The 23887-nt window shown below is 39.0% G+C and overlaps 1 protein-coding gene across 1 annotated transcript in view; it reads right to left on the bottom strand.

Moving 5' to 3' along the window:
• Positions 1–18330, bottom strand: part of TMEFF1 (transmembrane protein with EGF like and two follistatin like domains 1) — a 138854-nt gene extending 120524 nt beyond the window's left edge. Inside the window, exon 1 of the mRNA XM_007498056.3 lies at positions 17572–18330. Within this exon, the coding sequence (XP_007498118.1) occupies positions 17572–17845 (274 nt within the window). The 5' untranslated portion in view covers positions 17846–18330. The remainder of the gene's footprint in view (positions 1–17571) is intronic.
• Between the last annotated feature and the right edge of the window lie 5557 nt (positions 18331–23887).

Raw genomic sequence — 23887 nt, 5'->3', positions numbered from 1 at the left:
CCTTGAATAAAGCCCTTCACAATCTGGCTCTAGTTTGCCTTTCCCATTTTAAGTCTTTAAAAAAATGTATCTTTTATTTAATTTTGTTTCTCTAATCTGGAGCTGGTATTTAATGATTTTTATTTTATTGACAGCTGTTGTTCACCTTCACTTTTGAATCTATTCTTATCCTCCTATGCCCACAAAGCTATCCTTTGTAACAAAGAATAAGAAAGGAAGATAAAAAAGTTGAGATAAAGCAGCCAACACATCCTATCCAACAGTATTTACAACATCACACACCCATTCTTCCCCTTACCTCGGCAAAGATGAGAAGGTGCCTATCAGTTCTAGAATAAAACTCTTCACAACCTATCTCTAGCTTATTTTTCCTAACTTATTTCACATTATTTCCCTTCACACGCTCTACAACTAGGAAAGTCTTTCTTCCTACTTGCTAATACTCTCCTTCTTCAAACTATTCTCTTTTTACTTACCCATTTCCATGTTGGCTCTCTCCAGTCGTATGCAGGCTGTTTGAAGGGAGGGACTATTTTTTTGTCTTTGTCTTTATATCTCCAATCCCACATACAGTGTCTGGCACAATTTGAAGGGGGCAGGTGGGTAATGTGAGAGATCTATGATTTCATCGGTGTAGGAAATTACATTGAGGAAACTCCTTTTACTACTGCTAACTTTTCTGCAAATGTATGGCCTTAGAGACAAATTGAAATGTTAAATGATTTGCCCCAGGTCACCCGGCTAGTAGGCTGAACCCCAATCCTCCTGACTCCCAGACTAGACCTCTAATATGAGCTCTCCCCTTGCTCATATAAGAAACTTAATAACTACTTGCTTAATGTATAACCTATAGCAAATTGTCTTCTCAATGAGGGGGAAGAGGGGGCAAGTGGGTGGGGGAGAATTTGGAACTCAAAATTTTGAAAGATGAATGTTAAAAATTGCTTTTACATGGAACTGGAAAAAATAAACAATTATAAAAGAAATACTTGTTTAATTTAACTGAATTGAAGCCAAGCTCAGAGAAGATAATAAGGGAGAGAAAGCATCAAATGACACACAGAAGTGAAGAAGAATATGACTATAACTATATGGATATACTGTTGAGTCAACATTAGAGGTTCTTAACCCTTTTGTGTGTTATGGACCTTCTTGGCAGTCTGCTGAAACCTATAGACTCCTCAGAATGTTCTTAAATACATAAAATAGAGTATAAAAGATTACAAAGGAATTATATATTCATTTATATTGAAATAAAGATGCATCTTCCCCCATCTAAGCTCATATATCACCAGAAATCTATTCCTAGACCCCCTTGGATGTTTGTGAACTCCTAGGTAAGAATCCCTGGTCTAAATGGAGTCCATAGAATAAGGATAATTGAACTTTACTGATAGATGAGTGAAAAGAGGGGTAGGATGGAGGAAGCAGAGACAGCTGAAATGGACCTTATAATCATGGAGTTTAGCTGTGAATGGATAGAAACGCATAGCACTGCAGCTGGTAGGCAAAGTAGGGCCAAATTCAATCTTCTTTAATCTGTGTAAGATATGAGTCCACAGGAAAGCAGTGAGAAAGGAGTCAAGAGAGTGATTGTTACAGCTATCTGGTACTGGAAGAAATACTGAAAAGTAAATCAGTGGAATAGGCTAGGTAAGAAAGATCTAGAAGCAAATTTGCTTAACAGCCAAATTCTTGATACCAAGAAGAGAAACTACAAGGAAAGGATTCCTTATTAAACAAGAACTGCTAGGAAAACTGGAGAAAAAAGTTTTAGAGCATCATCTTACATGTTATACTTTGATAAATCCCAAATGGATAAAATATCTAAATGGACAGCTAGATCACTCATGGGTACGAATAGAAGAAATTTATCTCTAGACACATGATAAAAGTCATCATAAAAAAAAGATCCATGCAAAGAACTCATTCTAGACTCCCAGAAAACTGTAAAAACATGAAGTCAAGTCAACAAGTATTTATTTAAGCATCCACCATGTGCTAGGCACTAAACTAAGGATGTACAGAAAGGTAAAAAAAAAAAAGATTCTTTGCTCTCAAGGAGTTTCCAGTCTAATGAGGAAGATAATATGTATACAATTCAATACAAGCAAGATATATATACAAGGAAAACTAATCTGAAGCAAGAACATAAAGATCTGGAAAGATCTTTACGTCTATGTAGATAAGGCTGTTGAAATCAGCAGTATTCCTATTAATGGATACTACTTTTTTTCTGAAAGCAATAATCTTGCTAAACAGGAACTGACTGAAGACTATGGAATCATAGATCTCAAGCTGTAAGGGAATTGGAAGTCATCTTGTCCAGGCTCCTCATTTTTTACAGATGAGGAAACAGGTTCAAAGAGGTTATCCTGTATCTAATTATGAATTGTCCTTCATCCACAGTTGTGAAAGGTATGTTTCCATTCTCTATTTTTTAGCATGCAATTTTGTTTTGTATATTCTCATATATATATATGCAAATATATAAATACATACATAATACATATGAATATATATATTAAGAGAGAGAGAGAGAGATACACATTTGTCTCCCCTTTTTAAACCAAGGTCTTTGGGGGCAGAGATAGCTTCATTTTTGCCTTTGTATCTGTGATACCTAGCACAGTGACTGGCACATTGTCAGTTAAAGTTAAAGAGACAGATCCAGGTGGCAGATCCAGGATCTGAATTCAGGCCCCAGGACTCCAAGTTCTACATACTTTCTATGACAGCATGAAATTGATGAACCAGGCTCAAAAGTTAAAGGAGAGATTCACTTCTTCAAAAATCAAAACTGGCCAAAATGTACATATCAAAGAATGCTCTGCCATAGTTACCGGCATTTAGAGTTTCCCAGTCTTTTACTCCATTTGCCCATTTTCTACCTCAAGTGGTCAGAGATACCACCATGACTTCAGTTTCCCAGCTAGAAGACCTAGCAGTCATTTTTGATTTGGCCCTTTCTTCATCTCCTCCATTCTGAGAACTGTTAAAAGTCAAAGGGCCATTCAGGATCATTACCCCCCTCATTTTACATATAAAAAAGCTGAAACCCAGACAGTGGAACAGCTTTGTCCAAGGTCAGGCTGCTGCTGAGAACCAGAGTTTGGACTTAAATTGAAGCTTCCTAACTCCAAGTTTAGGGCTCTTTCCATTACTCTACATGAACTCTTGAAACATCTCTTGAATCCAGTCTCTCTTCCATTCACACTAGCATAATATCTCCCATCTCTTACGTATGGATCCTAGGTGGTACAGTGGATACAATCCAGGTTTGAAGCCAGGAAGACTCCTCTTCCTTTGTACAAATCTAGCCTCAGACACTTACTAGCTGTAGCTTAATTTCATTTACCTTAGTTTCCTCATCTGTAAAATGAGCTAGAGAAAGAAATGACCAACTACTCCAGTGTTCTTGCCAGAAAGGAGGGGAGGTCATGAAGAGTAGGACTTGATTAAAATGACAGAACAACAACATATACTATATATATCTGTATATGTGTGTGTAGAGTTATTTAGATATTTTGTAGGTACCTTAGTTATTTACATGTTGTGTCTCCCATTAGAATGTGAGCTTCTTGGGGGCAGCTGGGTGGCCCAGTGGATTGAGAGCCAGTCCTAGAGATGGGAGGTCCTCGGTTCAAATCTGGCCTCAGATACTTCCTAGCTGTGTGACCCTGGGCAAGTCACTTGACCCCCATTGCCTGGTCCTGACCACTTTTCTGCCTTGGAGCCCATAGCCCATACACAGTATTGATTCCAAGACAGAAGGTCAGGGTTTAAAAATAAAAAAAGAATGTGAGCTTCTTAAGGACAGGATCCATTTTTGTCTTTCTTTGTATTCCTAGATGTCTGGCACACAATATGTAGCAATAACTGCTCAGTGACTGACATTGCCTACTGACAGTCCAGAGCTCATCATATTATATTTAGATTACCATAACAATCTCCAACTGGTCTCTCTTTCCCTAGTCTTTCAAACCCTCTTATATTTGCCACTTCCCCATGAATCTTCTTCAGATAAAGCCCTAATCATATTATTACCTTGTAAAAACATTCTATGTCTTCCCACTGTCCAAAGAATCATGTACACATCCTTAACTTGGCCTCAAGGTCCTCCATTATCTAGCCCGAAACCTACCTTACCTTTCATCCCTCCATTAATTCTGTACCAGACAGGTAAACTGGATCTACTCATTGTTCTCTGAGCTCAATATCTGTATTCCTAATTGCACTCACATTTCTCCTGCCTGGAATCTCCTCTCCTTCCTCTTCCCTCCTTTCCTCTCTCTCCTCAGCTCTCCCACTTCAAGGATCAGCTCCAGTTCTGTTCGTTCCCCTAGGAGGATTTTCCTGACTGTCCTATCTCACAGTGATCTCTCTTTCCTTTGAACTCCAGCAGCATTCTCTGTGCATAACTCCCTTAGCATCTATTAGATGTTTCCTTGAATTCTCTTTTTATGTATGTCTCCTATAGCACAGCCCCAACATGGAGACTGCACAGTTGATATTTCAAAAGAACCCAGATAACAGAATAAGCATATCACCACAAACGAATGCCAGAGTTGTACAAACCTATGAAAATGATGGGAAGTAGGTTAAAGTGTAAAAAGAGTGAAAGCTTGCAAAAAAAAAAAAGCCAGTGGCAAGAGAAAAGTTTTCTCAGCTATGTTTAGAAGAAAATAAAGAAAAGGAAAAGGATAGTCCCACTGCTTGAGAATGGCAGTGTAATATTGTTAACAGATAGCAGAAAGAATGCAGAACAACTCCACTCTTAATTTGTTTCTGTCTTCGACATCAAAAAGAATAATCTCCTACATGGAGAGAATAGAATAAACACTGTTAAGAGGACCTTGAATTCTAAACAATCAAGAAATGTTTATCTCAAGTTCACTAAGCCAAGTGCTAAATTCTGTGCTAAGTATTAGGGAAAGAAAGTCAAAAGTGAAATAGTTCCTGCCCTCAAAAAGTTTATATTCTAATAGGGAAAACAACAGATATATGTATGTGGATACAGATACAGATACATACAGAAAGATACACATAGATACACATAATATACTAAAAAATCTATAAAACAATGTTGAGAGAGCTTACAAACCTGAAGCTGCTGCTTGGGCTAAGACTTGAAACAAACCAGGTATTTCAGAAGGAAAAAGAAAGGAAGGAGTGAATTCTAGGCATTGAGGACAACCAATTCAAAGGCTCAAAACTGGGGGATAGAAGATGGTATGTTTAGAACAGTGACTGGGTCAGTATGGCTGGATGCCAGAATGGATAAGAAGACAGAAAGGGTGGGAGGGATCCAAACTGGGGAATTTATTGAGCAAGAGAATAAGATGATCAGCTTTGCAACATAGGAGAATCACTGATATCTGTGTAAAGTATAGATTGGACTACAGAGAAGCTTGAGGTAGAAAGGCCATATAGAAGTGGTTGTTATTATCTGTCATTTCAGTCATATCCTACTCTTTGTGACTCTACTTGGAATTTTCTTAGTAAAGATAATGGAGCAGTTTGCCATTTCCTTCTCCAGCTCACTTTACAAATGGGGAAACTGAGTCAAACAAAAGTATGTCATTTGTCCAGGGTCACACAGCTAGTAAGTGTTTGAGGCTAGATTTGAACTCAGGATAATGCCTTCTTGCAAAAGATACTGTAGTGGCTTGCCATTTCCTTCTCCAGCTCATTTCACAGATGAGGAACTGAGGCAAACACAGGGTCAAACGGTTAGTTTCTGTGGTCAAATTTAAACTCAGGAAGATGAATCTTCCTTGACTTCAGGCCTGGTACTCTATCCACTGTGCCACTTGGCTGCCCAATGGAAGGCTAATTGCTATCAGTCTGAAAAGAGGTGATGAGGTCCTGAACCAGGGTGGTGACAATGTGAATGGAAAAAAAGAGATATTTCTGGAGAGAGAAATAATGGGATTTAACAACTAACTGACCACGTAGGGAGAGGGAGAGTAAAGAGTCATTGACAACTTCAAGATTATGCAACTGGGTGAGTGAAAAGATGACACCCTCACCGGTAATATGGAAGTCCAGAAAATAGATCAGTTTGGGGGAAAAGACCAAGAGTTCTATTTTAGAACATGCTAATTGCAAGATGTTTATGAAATGTTCAATAATCAGTTTGTGAAGCACGTACTGAAGCTAAGCTGAATATATTGATTTGAGAGTAATTTGCATAGAGATGATAATTGAATTTTTGGACTAATAAGGTCACCAAGTTAGAGGATATACAAAGAAGAGATAAGAGGGCACAGGATAGAGCCTTGGGTGATTCCCATGGTTAATAGGTCTGGTAAAGATAATAAATCACAAAAAGCCAGGGAGGAAAGAATATGCAGTAGGAAAGGGTGGTCAACACTATCAAATACTCCAGAGAGGTCAAAAAGAATCAGGATTGAAAAGGTAGAAAAAGTTGAGGGGGGAGAAAAAGTTAGTAGAGAGATAGTAAAAGAATTTCAGTGAATTCAAATATCCAGGATCAACTGTATTACATCTCAGGATTCAAGGGAAAAAATTTTGTAGATGTGATCTAGGTACCACTGTCATTAATCTTTGAGAAATCATAATTATCCATTCCCTAAAGAGATCAAAGAATAGAAGAAATTTTCAAAAGAGGTTATTAAAATTACAATTATTCAGGCAAAAACATATATTAAATGCCATATACTGTTATATTAATTACTGATATATTAAGTATATATATATATATATATATAAATAAGTAATATATATATATTACTGATATATTAAGGCGCCAGATACTGTACCAAGTGTTGCAGATAGAAAGACAAAAGTCGGTCCCTGCTTTGGGGAAGCTCATAGTCTAATGGGAGAGACAAATATGTGCAAACAAGTTATATGCTGGATAAGTTGAAGATAATCAACAGAAGAAAGGCACTAGAAGGTCCTAGGTTCAAATCTGGCCTCAGACACTTCCCAGCTGTGTGACCCTGGGCAAGTCACTTGATCCTCATTGCCTAGCCCTTACCACTCTTCTGCCTTGGAGCCAATACACAGTATTGACTCCAAGACAGAAGGTAAGGGTTTAAAAAAAAAAAGAAAGGCACTAGAAATAAGAGGAATAACTTTTTTTAAAAAATTCAAACCCCTTAACAAAGAAATGCAAATCAAAAAACTTTATGATACGACATTCATCAAATAAAAATAAAAATCAATGAAATGGAGAAAGAGGGAACATAATCATTTGGCAAAGAAATCTAGCAGTATACCATAGTAATTATTTTTTAATCATGTTTTTAACTCAATGATCAGGTGGTAGGAAATATACCCTAAGAATTTTAGCAACAATAGAAAAGAAATCTCTGTTCAAAAATATGGTATTATTTGAAATTTTAAAAACAACAACCTCACTGTTCAACAATCAGAAATACTTAAAAAAATTAGAATATATTAAAGTAATGAAGATTATAATATAATATAAAGATAATTATAAACAATATAAATCATAGAAATGCTCATATAGATTAATGGGAAGTAAATCTGTAATATTTATATGATGCTCAGCCTATTCTAAGTTTGGGTAGATATGCAGAAAGACTATCATAAGTCACAAAGGAATTAGAACCATTCAGCCTCTGCCCAGGACAATGCCACAAGAGAAAAAGGAAAAAATGCTTATTCATACAGCCAGACATATTTCCTAATGAATTATATTTGATGTGACTTTGTATTTTTATTGTCAAAATATTAATTGCTATTATCATTGTTGGTGCTTCATTTTTTCTCCTTTCATGTACTGCTATGATGTTTGCACATATTTATTATGCTCTGCATATATTTTAAATACATAGATTATCAGGTAATGCTTTGCATTGTATACGTAACATTCATGTCAATTTGATTCATCCCAGATGATTTTTCAGCTGACTAGAAAATGTTTAACTTTGGAGAGAAGTTTCAATAGCCTTTCCCATATTCTATGGATACAGTTTGCATCTTTAAGGAAGAATGGAATCTTAGGTAGTGTCAGTTGAATTGTCATTATGGTGAGCTGTCTGTGGTGGCTGAGAGAGACCAGTTGAGGACCAGACTAAGACAGAATTAACTCTCAGGAGGAATTTGAGGGTATATTTCCTGAGATATTATTAGTTTATACTCATCTTGTAAAGAAACAATATCAAATTATTCTTGAGAGGCTTTGATTGCCATCCTGAGTGCTAGACAATGAATTGTGTTCAGAATGACAGAGAAGCGAGCAGTAATAGTAATGTTTAGAGGCAAATCTGGCTGTGATGGTTCTCATAGTTGCTAATATTTAAAATAATGTCATTTATTGCACTGTTAATAAATTGTATGGCCAGAAAACGTGATGCTTATTTACATTTTAAAGAAGACAAAACTGGTGCTGAGGGAGGTTAGATGATTTGCCTGGCATTACACAGCTCCTAAGTATCTGAATCAGGATTTGAATTCAGGTTTTCCTGACTCCAAATCTAAAATTATGTGAAAAAAGAGTTTCTACAGTTTATTTAATAACTAATATTTAATAAATTAGGGGTCGAAGTATAAAGCTCACTGATTAATGGCAGATATTAGCATTTTAAATTTTGGTAATTTATTAGTAATTGATTTAGTCATTTATTAGCAATTTATCAGTAAACTTTAGTAATTTATTAGCAATTGATTGCCTTAGAAGTTGGGATGAGATCGAATAAGGTAACGAGTCAAGCAACATGTAGAGAGGGAATGAGATTTGTTATGATTATTGAGTAATGTGGTATTCATGTAAATTACACATGAAGTATATAAATCAGTTAATCAAAAAGCATTTATTAAGTGCCTACTTTGTGGCAGGCTCTTGAAATACATATACAAAAATCCAAAATCATTTTCCTACTCTCAAGGAGCTTATATTCAATCAGAGGAAAAAGCATATATGTATATAATCATCTACAGGGTGAATACAAAATATCAGGGAAAGAGGGCAATAACAACTGAGGAGATTAGGAAAAGGCTTTATGGAGGAAGTGTTTTAGGGGAAGAATGGAATTCTATGAGGCAGGGGTTAGGAAAGAGTGATTCCAGGCATGGGTGATGGGCAGTGCAAAGAGATGGAGTCCCACGTGTAAGAATCATTACTAATTCCAGTTTGGCTGCACTAGAGATTACTAGAAGGGGAGGGTTTGTCTAACATAACAGGAAAGGTAGGTTGGAACCAGGTTATGAAGGGCTTTTAAAGCTCAATGGAGGGGTTTATATTTGATTCTAAAAGCAATAGGGAACCACTGATATTTACAAAGAAGGGGAATGACTTTGTCAAATCTGTAAGGCACTTTGGTAGTTATATAGAGAATGAATTGGAATGGGAAGAAATTTGGGGAAGGGATGCCAATTATTAAGTCACAACAATAGTGTAGGCAAAAGGTGATGGGGACCTGAATGAAGGTGGTAGCCCAGTGAGTTAACAAGAATAGATTGGATGCAGATCGAGAAATGGTAGGATTTGGCAAGTGATTTAATATGTGGGGTAAGGGAGAATGAGCAGTTGTGGGTAACACTGGGGTTAAGAACTTGGGAGACTAGAAGAATATTGATGCCTTCAATAAAAAGGAAAGTTTGGAAGAAGAGTGGCTTTAGAGGGAAAGATTATAATTCTATTTTAGACATGTTCAGGTTGACATGTTTCCATGACATCTAGTTTGAAATGACCAACAGGCAGTGTGGCACCAAAACTCAAGGGAGAGGTTGGAACTAGATGTACAGATCTCTGAGGCATCTGCATAAAGATGATAATTAAACCCATGGGAACCAATATGGTCACTTGACAGTGCAGAAAAAGAAGAAAAGAGGGTCTGGGACAGAGCCTTAGGGAACATCCACAGTTAGGAGCTATTATAAAATTGATTCAGCAAAGGAGCTTAAGAAGGAACAGTCACAGTCAGGTTGGAAAACTAAGGAAAAACAAAAAAAACAGTATCACAAAAGTTCCCAAAAGAGAGGATGGTCAACAGTGCCATTTCTGACTAAATATGGAATGTTGCTTCTTTCCAAAAAAGGCTTAGATCAGAACCCATGTCTGTCCTCAATATTAAACAATTGTAAAATATCATTTTAGTTATACCTATTTGCAATTTTTTAAAAAATGAAGCAGACATTGAATAGGATGAAGACTAAGGAAAGATCATCAGATTTAACAATTAAGAGATCACTGATGAAGAGGAAAAGGTAGATTCAAGACAGAAAATCTTAGTCAACTTAACACTGGAGAGGGAGTCTGGCATAGCTAGAAGGCTGGCTTTGAAGTCAGGAAGATCAGGTTCAAATTTGACTTCTGACACATACTGACTACATGACCCTGGAAAAATAATTTAATTTCTCTCTGTTCTAGACAACTCTGATTCTTTGAGAAAGTACCAAAGTAAACTGGTGGAGTAATTTCCATTCATCAAGTCTAAGGCAAAACAAAGAAACAGAAAAATTTGGCCCTTATAAGAAAAATTCCAGAGGAATTTCTTACACACAGAGGCTTTCCAACTACCCAAGAGGGTTCAAATTGCATAGAATGGCATTCCAGACCTTCAACATATTCCCAACCTACTGCCTTCATGTATCCTATCAAGCTCAGCTACTTATGTTTTCCTAAGTAAGCACTGTGTTTTCCTGCCTCATAAACAACAAATGTTTATGAAGTGTCTATCCTAACTAAAATACTGTGCTCAATGTGATATACAACATTTCTATGCAATATGAAGCATACAACATATCTAGTAGGGACATAAGATGTCGGCTTACATAGGTATAGTGCATAACACTATATGATAAATGAAACAATTAAAAAAGCAATGTGTTATTTAAGTGCTGAGGAGGGAAACTGTTACTAACTGGGAAGAGATACATAAAGATCAGGGAAGATTTAGAGATGGTAAATCCTAGGGATTTATCCCTAAGGAATATCGGGAGGAAGGGGAGAAGGAAGGAAGGAAGGAAGGAAGGAAGGAAGGAAGGAAGGAAGGAAGGAAGGAAGGAAGGAAGGAAGGAAGGAAGGAAGGAAGGAAGGAAGGAAGGAAGGAAGGAAGGAAGGAAGGAAGGAAGGAAGGAAGGAAGGAAGGAAGGAAGGAAGGAAGGAAGGAAGGAGAGATATTAATTGTCTACTACTGGACTCAAGCAATGTTTATAGAGAAATACAAGAGTATGCTGGTAAATATTTAACAACTGGGCTTGAGGAGGGGAAATGGGGGTGGAGAAGCATACACGCATACACACACACACACACACACACACATATTCCTTTTTTTTTAAACCCTTATCTTCTGTCTTAGAATCAGTACTGTATAGGGGCTGGGCAATGGGGGTTAAGTGGCACACTCCTAAATCTAGACAATCAATGTTTAAGCCCTGAGTTGTAGCAATTGAGATTTCTGAGGTGCAAATACTTACCATGAAAATTGAACAATGCCCGCCAAAGAAAGTTAGACATTTGGATTAAGCACACCCCTGATTTAAACCCAGTTCCTTGGACTCTAGAACCAGTGATCTTTCCATTCTGCCATGCTTCCGTGTAGGAGTGGAATCATGCATCCACAAGGATAGATTAGGTCTATGAAGCAGCTAAAAGCATACACCTAAATTTCATACCATGAATTTGTATCGGATGAGATCAGTTTGACTTTACCACTTTCTCCCATGGTATTCAACACTCCTGGCACAGGAAAAGAGACCAAATAGTGGAGAACAAATGACTCCTAGATCAAAGGACCAAAGGACCTCAGTAGAGATACTAATAAAACATTAAAGTGACAGGAGCTTGTAAGTAGTTCATTTATTCACAGTAAAGAGTAGGTTTTGTGTGAGTGAACGAGGGAGTCATGGTATCATAGGGATTGTGCTCATATAGCAAGATTCCAAAGTTTCAGGTAGCAGAGGACTCTGAAAGATGGCAAGGTCTAAGGTATGTCTATGCTTGGGTGTGACTGGAGTTGGGATAGAGAAGACTGTTAGAAGGGATGAAGTAGAGGAATTATGTTTTCAGAAAGACAAAAGCTTGACAACATGAATTCAGAATGATAACGGAGCGTAAAGGTGAGAGGAAAACCATGTGAGGCACAAAGGTCATTGAAAAAGTAGAGGAAATGACCTGAAGATTGGTAGATAACAGCAGAGATGATCAGAGGAATGCCTGATGGGCCAGACAGAATTTTTCTACCCTTCCTTGTCTTCCTCCCTCTTCCTCTGGTGAAAGTCTAAAAAGAGAAATGCTGGGGTGGGGTGGGGGAGAAGTCCCTTTGTAGAAATGTCCAAAAAAAGAGAGATACAGTTTTAATTGAATGGGAGAGGTTTCTTTACAAGCATTTATCCCCTTGAAACTCTGCCACCAATAATTTTCAGGACAACTCCACTCTCCCTCCTCCCCAGGAGAGCCTATCAGGACCAATCAGGAGTCACCTGTGTCATCCCAATAAGGTCCCTGCTCTTCAGTAAGGGACCAAAATTCATGTCCAACTCCATGGGAGGAACCCCTATCCAGCAAACTAGATTTTCCCCTGAAGACTATTATGACAAGATAATCTAATATAGAATAAGGGTGAGGCTAATATGCACTACAAGGGTGCCTTAAAAGTGGAGGGGTCATTGGGAATGGTGACAGAGGAATAGTCTAGAAGTAGTAATAGGGGAAAAGAAGTTATGTCCATTCTTCTTCCTAACCCTGTGGGTCACTGAAGGAAAGCAGCATATATGAAAAGCTTTCTTTATGCTAGGCACTGCACAAAACACTGAGGATACAAAGAAAAAATGAAACACTCCCTGGCCTCAAGGAGCTTACATTCTAATGGATAAATCTAGTTGGAGTCAGGTTATGAGAAGAGACTACCAATAGAAAAGACTGTCCAAATATCCCAGTATACTACAGGAAATCTAGATTCCTATTGAAGTGAGAAAGTAGAAGGAATAGTACTTAAGAAGTTCAAGGATATAGAAAAGTTTGTTGATAATAGAACAAGAATTACAATGAGTACATCAGAATGGAAGGGTCATTCATACAAGAACAGAATTATAGTAAAATTTGGGAAGAGTAAGAGTGATGATTAGATGGGGGAAGGAATTGGAAAGAGGTATCATGGGCACATCACTTACCTTTAAGGTCATGAGATGACAACTGGAAGGCAGAGTGGTGAGTGAGACACGATCTTTCAATGAGGGGATTTAAAGAATTTATCCCTTGACATTTGATGTGGATCCTTCTTGGTTTTCTCCAGCTCCTACTAGTGCCACCCTTTCAAAGGTTACCATCCATTTATTCTGTATCTATCTTTTAGGTATCTGACTATGAGCAAGGATTGCTTTAACTTTTTCTTTGAATCCCTAACATCTAGCATGGTGCCTGGAACATATTAATTGCTTAATAACTACTTAGTGGTTGACCAATTCATTGTGTCTCCAATAGGTTTCTTCCTTAAGTGTCCTTTAGTCCTTGATAGAAGGAGCTATGCTTCCAAACCAAAAGAAAGGCTATCTCTACAAGGTCTCTTCCTCAAATGTCCCTTTCACCTTGAATGAGGGATTTCACCTTCCATATTCAAGCAATAACAACTAGAACTTGAAAACACTGGATAAATTTACCATTAAGATATAGTTTGAGGAAGAAAAGCTGTGACTTGAGTTATATCACAGCTCTGGTCTGATAAATCCATTCCATTTAATTCCATTTAAGAAACATTCTATAAGAAGTGTACAGAATAGTGTTCTCAGTATTTGGGTGATACAAAGTTTGGAGAAGACAGGATACCTTCCTGTATAAAGCTCACAGGCCCATAGAAGTACATGATATATTATCCTATACTGTACTATACTATACTGTACTATATTATATCATGTCATATATAATATTACATGATACATGGTAAATCCATTAGAAAGGTGCAAAATAAAGTTCTATGTAAGGTCTGAAGGTCATTACCAACAGAGAAGATCAGAGAAGGCTTCCTGAAGGAGATGGCATCTATGGTGGCTTTAAAGGATGGGTAGAAATTCAACAATTAAGGACATTTTAGATTTGAAAAACTACATGAGCAAAATCACAAAGGCAGGATAGTGTGAGGTATGTTTTCTTGAAGGAAGTAATCCAGGTTATCTACACCAGGAGAGGGCCTCTAAGAGTTGCAAAACTCCTGAGCGAGGCCAGAACCAGATTAAAATGAAATTAGGAAATGTTTAGCAAAATAAATAAAAATACAACATAGTGTTAATTGGTGGGTTTTTTTAGACAATACACAGTCAGCCAGGATCTGTTACTATTTGAGTCTCATACAACTGATCTGTCTATACTATAGGATAAAATGCAAGACAATAATAATAAAAATTAAGGCATCAGATTTAGAATGGTACTTATTTACAGAGGGTCTTAAATGTCAATCAAAGAATCCTGAACTTTATTCAGTTGACAAGAAGGAGCCAAGGAAGATTTTTTTTTAAAACAGAAAGACATGATCAGCCTTGTGTTTAAGAGAGATACCTAAATGGTTATCAAGGGTTCACTGGAGGGGGAAGAGATAAAAAAAATGGGAAAATATCTAATGCCAAGGAAGATGAGAATTGAAAACAGCCATTGGATTTCCAGTTAAGAAGTAACTGGAGGAAGCAGCTAGGTGGCTCAGCAGATTGAGAGCCAGACCTAGAAATGGGTTCTAAGGTCAAATCTGGCCTGAGATACTTCCTAGCTATATGACCTGGGCAAGTCACTTAACCTCTTTGTCTAGCCCTTACCTTTGTTCCTTGAAGCCAAAACACATTATTTGTTCTAAGACAGAAAGTAAGGGTTTAAAAAACAAGAAGTATGTTTCAGTAGAGTGAATGGGAATGTTGACAAGAGAATGGTAGTGAAGAAGTGAAGGCATGGGATATTTATACAACTTTTTAAGGACATTTGGCAGTGAAAGAAAAGAAATGGGACAAAAACTACGTGAAATAATAGAGTAAAGAGAGGGTTTGTCCAGTGAGAGATTGTGAGTAGATTTGTAGTCAGATGGGATGGAAGTAGTGAGGAAGAATATATTGAAGTTGTATAGGATGGAATGTCGATGTGTATAAGGTGGGAAAATTATTTCTAGAGAAAGGTCCAAGAAACAGCAGGAGGAAATAAAAGCAAAGGAAGACAAACTGGCCTTAATGAATAGGAATACCTCTTCTTCTGTCATAAAAGAGGAGAAAGTAGGTAACAAAGCCAAGAAGTTTCACGCAATGGAGAAAAGAAATTGAGGAAACTTCATGACAGATGACTGTTCATTTCAGTGAGGTTTGAAATAGAATATTCTGCTGTTACATTACATAAATTTATATTGAAGTCTGCTTAATTTCATTATTTTCTCCATCAATATGTTGCAATCTTGGAACAGGAACAAGAAATTGGTAAATGCATTTTTCCTTCATTCCTTCCTTTCAGAATCAACCAAGTTTGAAGATTCTTAGCTCAAGAAGAGCAAATGATCAGAGGAACAAGGGACTATAAAATAGTAAGACATTAAAGACTGGGTTAAGGGTAGCAAGTGGAGGCAAATGAAGCCAGAGTGTGGGAAACCAATTGGAAGAAGAGTGGGTCAAAGGACCAGAAATCCTGATAAGTCATCCATTTTTTAAAAAAGGAAGTCACTTATTCACTATTTCTGGCTTCTGAGGAAATGCTTTCTTAGAAAACTGCTTACCTTGTAGTTTTCACTCACTTTCTGCCCTCTGGAACAACACAGTACAAATATAGTCTTATTCCACATGGCGGTCCTTCAGCTATTTAAAGGAAACCATCGTGCATCCTTTCAACTTTCCTTTTCCAGCCTAAATAGCCCCTTCAATTGTTCCTCATATTATACTTACACATCTTGAAGGCTCTCCTTTGGCCACACTCTAGTTAGTCAATTAGATCAATGTGGCACTGAAAGTTAAACATAATACTCCAGATGTGACCTGAGCAACTGTGTAATAAGATTATTATTTCCTATGACCTTAACGCTATTCACCAATTTTTGTAATTGAAGATTATTCTTTTTTTTAAAAAGACAATCATACACATGATAACTCTCCAGTTCATATTAGTCTGTGGTCAACTAAGACCAGCTCCTACCCAACTAGTTCTTTTTCACACAAATTGATGCCAAGTCCTAGTCTTAGACACAAAAGTCAAAAAGTGATCTTTAAAGTTCTTTTTTGTTCAAGCCTTTTTATCCAGCCATGCAGTTGTTCAAGTTGCAAAAAAAAAAAAAAGTCTATCGATCAGCTTTATCGAGGGTGCTTATATGTAGGTTGGTTATATTACGCTGACTCATAACTTGAGATATATTTATTAAATAACAGACATTTACAGTTGAAAGGGACTCTAGAGATCAATATATTCAGAAGTCCTCATTTTACAACTGAGAAAATCATAGCACGATTCCCAACATTCTCCACTCTGGTATATGAGTATATTAATAAATACAATCTACTATTATGCTTATTTTGAGGGGAAATTTGCATATGATAACCACTTGTTTAAAAGCATCAATCAATAACACACTTCCATAGGGATACATTGACAAAAACAATAGAAAAGTTACAGAGATGTGATTAGAATCTCTTGTGATAGGGTCATGCCATTGCTTACTTAGCTCCAAATTAAAGAAATATTTCTCCAACCAAAAAAGAAAAAGCAACCTTCAAAACTGGCATAAAAGTAGAGGGGGTCAGGGTAGAGACAACCTATTTCCATAACAAGATTTAATGAGGTGTTCAGCTGTCACGGGGTACCTAAAAGAAAATGGGGGGCAAAAAAATCCCAACAAATATCTCTATCTGAAGATAGCAACTAGAAGCAAAGGAATTACGTTTTTATAAATGTTATAATGGCCGAGAGTCACGAGGATTCCGCTGGCAGCCTCTTCTTCTCCAGAGAAAGATGAAAGTGGAGAATGGAGAGAAGGCTAAATTAGCAGTGATGGAGAAAGGGTGCGGTTTAGTGATCCAGAGGTCATTGGTATGCACCTGCTGAAGCTGCCCAAGCCCCTCTGAATACAGAAATCTGAACAAAAATGGGACCACGATGCCCTGCTCTGTCTGCCCTGGGGCCTGCTTTCCTCCTCCATTCGGACCCCCTTTGTCAGGAGGAGGCAGCTTTTATAGAGTAGAAGCCCTCCTCATGTCTCCTCACTTACAACCCCAGCAATCTCTTTGTTTCCAGCAGCTGGGGGTGGGGACCTGGGGAGAGAGGATAGGTAACTCCCTACTTCCCAGGCCCTTGCCCCTCGGCACTCAGTTCTTGTCTTTCCGACCTCAACACAGCACCACGCGCGCGCGCACACACACATACACACACACACACGCATTCATACAAACATTCACACACACACACACACACAAACACTCTCTCACCCAGAAACACACACTCTGGCACGCACGGGACCGGTCCCAACAAGGGGTGGGGGAGTGGTCTCAAGCGCTCTCAGCTGCCACCCCAGGGGAATGAATTCAAGCACCGCGAAGTGGAAGCGTGGGCTCTGGCAGAGGGACCATGCAGTGGAGGGCGGGCAAGAGGCTGAGAGGGAGGTGGATTGCCTCTGTGCTCTGGCTTACCTGAGCAGTTGATGCTTTTCCCTTTGCCTGTGCCTGGGCAGTCTCCTCCTCCTCCTCCTCCGGCTGCGCCCCCTCCTCCTCCGGCTGCTGCTCCAGCACCCGCTCCTGCCCCGCCGCCGCCACCGCCGCCGCCCGGGAGCTGGTTGGACGCTCTGCTCCCGGGCACCGAGAAAGCGAAAAGCAGAAAAACCGACGTATAGCAGAAAGCTAGAGGGGGAGCCGCGGGCAGCCGGAGCGTGGTTCCCGCGGCGCTGGCGGCCCCCGCGGCCCCCATAACTAGCTGCCCGAGGAGGACGGCGTTGAGCGCAGGGAGCAGCAGGCCCAGAGCATCAATCACACCCCGGAGGAGCGGCCGCTGCCTCCACCACCGAGCAGCCGCGCCCGTCCTGTCCGCTCCTCCCCGGGGCAGCACTTCAGCATCCCCTCCCCGGGTGTTCTAGAGTCGGTAGTACTACGGGAGCCCCGCAGCAGCAGCCGCGCCCCCAACCCCTGGCTCAGTACTGTGAACCACGAGCCGCCAGGCCTCCGCTCCTCAGTGGATGCGCGCGTGTATGTGAGTGTGTGCGCGCGTGCAAGGGAGAGAGTGTGTGTATGTGTGTACGCGCGAGGATAAGGAAGAAGGGAAAGGATGGGGGAGGGGGTTTCGGGGAGGCTGTGGCGGGGTGGGGGGAAGACGAGGAGCTCCTCTCCTCTTCACTCCTCTCTCTCAGTCTGACTCCCCTTTGTGTCCACCGCTGCTTTTGCTACAGACAAGCCACAAAGGCAACGACGAAAAAGGGGGAGGGAAGAGACACGTGATTGGGCCCTTAGAGCTCTGGGAGGAGGGTATCAGCGACCCCTAAAGCCGCCCCAACCTAGTAAGCAGGGTACGGAGTCTTCTCCATCCCGTCGGAACAGCGACTTCAGAGATGCTATTGTTCTTCCCAAGGCGTGGACCGTGGAGTGTGTGGTGACAAATCGGATAAATGGACCACCCAGACAAGCAGCTTTAGAATGAGACATCGGGTGCCCCAATACTTTACTCTTTTACAACCTTTTAAGGTGCTGGTGGCACTAGTGGAGGGTGCGAGGTTTGACCAGATTTCTAGAACTGAGATGACAACTGAGTATCACAGTTCATTCCTAGATTGCATTTTCCATTCGCTTTTTTTAATTGCTGCACTACACTCACTAAAGCACTGGAATAATAACAAAAAATGTTTTAATTTAATTTTTAAAAAAGCTATGACCAGGTCTTAACCAGGCACTTGGCAAAACTGTAGGAGTTAACAAACTCTTCTGGCTTCTAAGTTGACTGAAGAAGTTTCTGTTGTTGAGATATTCACAGAATCCTAGAATCTGAGCTGGAAGGGACTGAGGTTATCTAATTTAACCACAGTCTAGCTGACCCATGGAGATTCCACCACCATCAACACTAGGAACCTACAACCTCCTTAAGCAGTCCATTCCACTCTACGTTTGCTCTCATTATCAGGAAGTAGGGTTTTTTTCTCCATTGTGTATCAATTTAGGAAATATAATACCCAGGTGAAAGAGGATTTAGGGCCCATTCCTCTCAGTTATAGACTAAGGTGGATGTTGATTTGTCAAGCTAAAGCTCCACCCCTCAGCCTGCTACTTGATTCCTTTTCGCATTCATTCTCTCCCTGGGTTCTAAAGCAATCAAAGCGTATTGTCTGATATTTCTTCATAAATTACTAAAATTGCAACACCTCTCTAATTAATCAATTAACTCTGAGCCCTTATTGCAATTTACTAAATTAAAATTATTTAATACACTAGAGAAACCTCTTTTCCCATAAGCTTTTGCTCATCTCTTTTCTAGCAAACCCCCAACCTCCTGGGCTTAAATAAAAATCAAGATTACTAGCTTTTCAATTTATTAGCCATGTGACAAACAATAAAAGAAAAGCACGAGTAATTATTTACAGTGTTTCAGTTGTGAGTAAGATCACACACAGGCTCTGCTACTACTGACTTTTCAATTCGGATACACAGTTCCACCATTCCATTGTCTTTGGATATTCTCTCAAGATAGACAATTTATTAGGTTTCTTCATAAGACAAGAGTTAAAATTAGATTATTTGGGAAGTCCGCTTAGTCCTTTCTCTTTAGTCAGTTTCTCTCTAGCCAAGTAATTCTCTTGAACTAAGGTCAAACTCTCATATCTTCACAGGTTTTTCAAGGAACTATAAAAGATTATATTTCCTCTGAAAGATCTGGTTACAATATCCATACTTTCACTAGGAAGGGTTATTGAAACTGGGGTTAAAGTTATACAAAGTCAAAATCTGTTATCCTATTACTGCCACCCACTGATCCTCGTTCTGTTAAAAAAAAAAAGTCTAATCCCTCTTCAGTATGAAAAGTGTAAACACACACATACATATATATTTGAAGACAGCCATCAAGTATATTCTTCTCCAGACTAACACTGTCAGTTATTTCAATGGCCTGGATTCTAAATCTCTCACCATACTTATTTACAAGGGTTTGTCACTATCCTTTCTAAATTATAATTCCATAGGCCTGTGGAACTCCAAAAGTTGTCCAACAGGGTCACTAGCCTCCCTTTCAAAGCTAAATTCCTTGGCAAAATATGTTGTCAAGTTAACTATACCCAATTCTTCAACTTCAACCTATTACAACTGGGCTTCTGCTCTCTCTAGAAGATGTTTTGCTTTTCCCCCCAAAGAATACCAATGGCATCCTAAATGTTAAATATAACGGTATTTCCTTTCATCCTTACCGTTCTTGACCTTTCTAAGTACTGGATAATGTCTACTCACATGGCTTCAAAGATACCAATTTCTCTGAATTCTCCTGACTTTCTAATAGTTTTCTCTTCTAATTCTGCTGGTAATTTATTCTCTTCCTAACCATTGAAGATGGCTATTTCCCCAAGAGTCCTTCCTCTTTTTTTTTTATTTTCTACACTCTCACTTTTGGAAAATTCATTTCCTTGACCTTGATCAGTTTGCCTCCCCACTGACAACCTGGTGACCCTCCCAGAGACTCACCATATTCTTTCTAAACTTAATGCACAAGCTGGATCAGCATAGTCCCTGAAGTTCAGAATTCCTGAGCTCAAGATATCACCAGTCTCTGCCTTCTTGGTAGCTGGGATTGTAGGAATGCACCCCTATCCCTTCTTATCCCTTCTTCAACTACTTCTCTACACATGGTAGCCACAATCTATATCTTCATTCTGATCTCTCTTCTGAGCTCCAGCTCAACATATCCAGTTACCAACAGGACATCACCAGGATATCCCATGGGTACCTCCAGTGTATCCAAATATGTCCAAAATGAAGACCACTCTCAATTCCCTCAAATTGCTTCCTTTCTGACTATAACATTACACCACAACTCAGTCTTATTCATAACCTTAGGAGTCTCTTTGACTCTTAGCTCTCCAACTAATCAGTTACTAGATCCTATTGGTTCTAGATCTATAATATATTTTGTTTCTATCCTTTTCAGTGCCACTGTCAACATCTTAGTTTAGGCCCTCATTTTACATATCTGGACTATTGTTTATTCTCTTTCTTCTCCAATTCATCATTTATACTCCTGTCACAACAAATTTTCTTATATGTAGATCTAGACACATAACTTTTCTTTTTAAAAAATCCAGTGGCTTTTTTATAGGCTTCAAGAACAATAAAAATTTAATTTTTGTGGTTCAGTTATTTTAGTCAGGTTTGACTCCTTACGATCCTATTTGGGGTTTTCATGGCAAAGATACTCAATGATCTGCTGTTTCTTCTTTCAGCTCATTTTTCAGATGCAGAAACTGAAGCAAAGTTAAGTGACTAGTCCAGGGTCACACAGATAGTAAGTGTCTGAGGCCAGATTTGAACATCAGGAAGATTCCAAACCCATCGCTCTATCCACTGAGCCATCTGGCACACCTAAAAATTTTGTAAGCACCTCCTGTGTGATAGGCACCATGCCAGGTACTGGGATATAAAAATAAAAATGAAGCAATTCTTGCCATTAAGGAATTTACATTCTGTCAGGTGGAAAGAACATGTGTATAAGTATATACAAAATACATATAAGATACTTTAGTAGTAGCAGCAATTGTATCTAGGGGGATTAGGAAAGCCCTCTGTAGAAGTAAAAAACAACAAACATTTATTAAATCCTTCCTATGTATAAGCACTGGAAATACAAATTCAAGTAGAAAGTTAGTCCCTGCCCTCAAGGAGCTTACATTCTTATTGGAGAAAGACAACATATAAAAAGAAGTTGAAAATGGGAAGGGAAAAACAAAGGGAAGGAGAAATAGTAGAGGAAATCTGGAGTATAGCCTGGCTGCCTTCCTTAAATGGAGATTCTGGGAGTAGTAGCCACCCAATCAAGGGAAGAAGCCACAGGGGCACAAGGTAAGTAAGTCTAAGGTATGAAGATGATACTTGAGTTAGAAACTGGGTATGCAAGGAGGGAGGGCATTCCAAGCATAGGGTACAGTTTCTGAAAAGACAGGAAGTTGGAAGATGGGATGTCTTGTTTGAGGAGGAACCATGTTGGTTTTCAGTCACTTTTGGTGGTGTCCAACTCTTTGTGACCCCCTTTTGGGTTTTCTTGGTAAAGATACTGGAGTAGTTTGCATTTCCTTCTCTAGCTCATTTTACAAAATGAGGATGCCAAGGCAAACAGGGTGGAGTGGCTTGCCACACAAGCTGGTAGCTTGAGGCTAGATTTGAACCAATGAAGATAAGTCTTCCTGACTTGCTTTCAAGGACTCTATCTACTCTGCTGTCAACCAAACTGGAATTCAAACTCCTTTGCTTGGCATTTAGGGCCCTCCCTAATCAAGTACCACCCTAGCTTTCCAGCATTAAATTACTCCCCTCAGTGTACCAAACTGAACCAGGTGTCCGAGTAAACAGGACATTTTTCTAACTTGAACCTGTACACATCTCCCTGGCTTTGCTCATGCCAAAAATGCCCCTTTTCTTTCTTCAACTATTTACTTGCCCTGTAAAGCCCAACTTTCACCTCCTTTAGGAAGATTGCTCTGATCCTATAGTTGATAATAATCTTACACCTTGAATTTCATAGAACATCTCATTTTTAAACTCTACTGCCTACTAGACTAAGGTCCTAAAGGGGAAGAACTGTCTTCTAAATTTTGTTTAATCTCCCCTGATGCCTAGAACAGTGCTCATCATACAGTAGGTATTTAATAAATGTTTGTTGTTTCACAATTCACGAAGAAAGCCTGGCCCCTAGAAATAGGACCAATAGCTTATCCAAACTCAAAAGGAATGACCTCTAATTCAGTTAGTACTAATGAGTTTGGTTTATTTTAGTTCCCTTCTTTAGTAAGAAGCTAGACCTATCTGTTAGCAAGGCCAAATAGCTAAGCTAAACTAATAGACAGTTCCTTAGTGGCACATAAATTAGGGTAAGAAATATATCTTTGAAAGAATAAGACTAGCTATTAGATTAAGCTTAGAAATCATAAGTTTTTAATTCTCTTTTCTGACAGCTGGAAAATAAATTACAAGTTTCAACAACCCCAGCTCTCCTAACCACAAGCTCCAATAGAAACCACAAGTTTCCTTTTGATCTCAGCTACACAGATCCACAGTGACCTCCCCTTAAGAGACCACTAAAGGATATCCCACAGAAGATCCACAGTTTGACAGACATGAGCTTTAATCCAAAAAAATACTAAATCTTGTGTCTGTTCCACTTTAGAAACTCCCTGGAATGCTCCTGAAAAGCCCACACTCTAAAAGTTGGCAATAGTTAGAAAATTGTACCTACGCCCTACAAAAACCCCCTGGTCAAGTGACTTGCTTTGTCCAATTGAATTTTGTTCAAAACAACGTTCTTAAGACTTTTGTAGCTTTCCATAACTTGTAGTTCCTCTTTTTTTTACTATAAAATTAAGCCCTGTAAATCACTCATTTGTTTCTGACTACTAAGGAATCAGGAGACCTGAATTAAATGGCAAACCTTCTATTAAATCATTGTGCTTAGAAACTATGAGCCTCAGGCTTTTCCTTTTTCAGATAAACCAACATAATTTCAAATTGCCTTTTAGAGGAAACCAGGCCCACTTGGCCAAAAATTTTAAAAAGTATTAATATTGGGGTACCATTATCTCATCAAGACCCTTCCATTCTTGGTAAATGGGACTATCCTGGTAAACTAGTTTGTCAGTACAGAACCTGCCACAACTGAGACTGAATCTATATTTTAGCTCCAAATCCTCTATTAGAATGACAAGGACTCCCAAAAGATCCTCTCCCTCTGGGCTACAATCTGTAGCAACCACTTATGAAATCCTAAGACCCT

This window comes from Monodelphis domestica, chromosome 7 (assembly GCF_027887165.1).
Source record: "Monodelphis domestica isolate mMonDom1 chromosome 7, mMonDom1.pri, whole genome shotgun sequence".
Taxonomy (NCBI): Eukaryota; Metazoa; Chordata; class Mammalia; order Didelphimorphia; family Didelphidae; genus Monodelphis; species Monodelphis domestica.
This window is presented reverse-complemented; position numbering and strand designations above follow the sequence as displayed.